The sequence below is a fragment of the Sinocyclocheilus rhinocerous genome, unplaced genomic scaffold, assembly GCF_001515625.1.
Source record: "Sinocyclocheilus rhinocerous isolate Xijiao unplaced genomic scaffold, SAMN03320098_v1.1 scaffold837, whole genome shotgun sequence".
In the NCBI taxonomy this organism is placed as follows: domain Eukaryota; kingdom Metazoa; phylum Chordata; class Actinopteri; order Cypriniformes; family Cyprinidae; genus Sinocyclocheilus; species Sinocyclocheilus rhinocerous.
This window is the reverse complement of record NW_015650219.1, coordinates 601140-603175: the sequence shown is the minus strand read 5'-3', so window position 1 is coordinate 603175 and position 2036 is coordinate 601140. Positions and strand designations below refer to the sequence as shown.

The window sequence follows — 2036 nt, the reverse complement described above, 5'->3', positions numbered from 1 at the left end:
AACATCTGCAACAGAAAACAAGCAAAGAATATTTACATTATCAAAGAAAAGAGATGAAACGGTATGAAAATTTCTTATCACGGTTATAGTAACCAAAATTATCACGGTTATCAGTATTATGGTATTGTTAAAATGTGCTGGAAATTTTCAAAAAGTACTGACACATAAATAGTTTCACCAAGTTTTATATTTAAAATCAACAAACAACAAATAAAATTACTTTTTGTTTGCATTAACACTAAAACAATAACATTACCAATTATTTTAAATAACAACATGACTGACAACAGTTTATCTAATAACGTACGAAATCTTCAAATAAAGCTTTGAAAAAGTTTCATAAAATGGTAAACCTAAAAAAAATAAAGAAAAGGGTTGTCAAAATGATTGAATGAAAATTGATTAATAAATGATTATATGTGTTTTATCTGCTCCATAAATAATTCTAGATACCTTATCCAAATTGTTTAAAAGGGTAGAATCCACATAAACTTGTTTTTCATCAACTGGTCAAAATTTACAGCAGGGCATGCAAATTCAGTCCGTTTTTTGGACAGACAAAAACTGCGCACAGGCTGAATGTAAAGGTAACTCTGTAAATCCACTCTCTGACAGCAGGTGGCGCTTATGGAACAGCAGAATTAGAGCTGTTTCCCGTAACCTTCGTGGACAAAGCATTGCAACAAGAACACTTCTTTATTAGATATTACATGGAGTGAAGATGAAAACAAAATACCATCGAATCTTTTCTGAAGACAGTAAGAACCTTCACATACGACAGCGTTTTAGTGGCACGTTAAAAAATTATTGATATTTTTAAACACTTTAAAAAGATTAAACTCGTAATATTTGGAGAAAAAAGTCAAAATTACTAGAATAAAGTCGTAGCAATACGAGAATAAAGTTGAAATATTTTGCGAATAAAGTCAAAATTACTAGAATAAAGTCGTAGCAATACGAGAATAAAGTTGAAATATTTTGAGAATAAAGTCAAAATTACGAGAATAAAGTCGAAATATTTTGAGAATAAAGTCAAATAATGAGAATAAAGTCAAAATAATTTGAGAATAAATCAAAATTAAGAGATTAAAGTCAAAATATGTTGAGAATAGTCAAAATTAAGAGAATTAAGTCCGTCCCAGAGGGCCACCTGGAGCTAAGGGATTTGATGGACCTCCAGGTAACCAAATCAAATCAATTTAGGTGGTTTATCTAATATTATGAGTGAGTATTTGTTCAACAAGAGCTGCTCAGATACATATACTAGGGTAAACTCTACCTTGAGCTCTGCAGTAAGCAATTTTGTCGGTAAGACCTTTCACATTAAAATTTTTGGCAGATCTACTCAACTTCTAAAACTTTGTCATGATGCATCTTTTCTACAATCTATTTTATTCACCATTAATAACCTGGGTAGTTATTAGTGTTGGGCGATATCCTCTATAGTCATATCGTCCTATCGTCAGCCTGTGAGATCGCGATACACAATATTATCAGAATAAAGTCAAAATTACGAGAATAAAGTCGAAATATTTTGAGAATAAAGTCAAATAATGAGAATAAAGTCAAAATAATTTGAGAATAAATCAAAATTAAGAGATTAAAGTCAAAATATTTTTAGAATAACGTCAAAGTGATGAGAATTAAGTCAAAATATTTTGAGAATAAAGTCAAAATGACGAGAATTAAGTCGTAGCAATTATAAGATTAAAGTTATAATATTTTGAGAGTATAGCCTATGTTGCGCAAGCAAATTGCCTGGATTGCGAGCACTGGGAGAAATTCTGCTGGCCTGGCAACTGATTTGAATATATGTGGGATTATTAGCAGAAATCATACCATGTGTCATATACTCGCAGGGACAGTATGCTTGGAAATAATATTTCACGTTTTCGAATGCCTTCATTTGTTAGTTTCGCCAGCAACCCAATAATATAAGCTTTGTGCTTTTGGTTCTTTTAATATAAAACAATATCTCAGCTTTCAAATTCTCTCAGTTTTATAGCAAAATACAAACAATATGTCTTACAATAATG

General features: G+C 30.6%; 1 protein-coding gene across 1 annotated transcript in view; it reads left to right on the top strand.

The window, feature by feature from the left end:
• The window catches only part of LOC107711551 (collagen alpha-6(IV) chain-like), a 129368-nt gene that overhangs the window by 112714 nt on the left and 14618 nt on the right, over nt 1-2036 (top strand). Inside the window, exon 26 of the mRNA XM_016516539.1 lies at nt 1143-1180. Coding sequence (XP_016372025.1) covers nt 1143-1180 — 38 coding nt within the window. The remainder of the gene's footprint in view (nt 1-1142; nt 1181-2036) is intronic.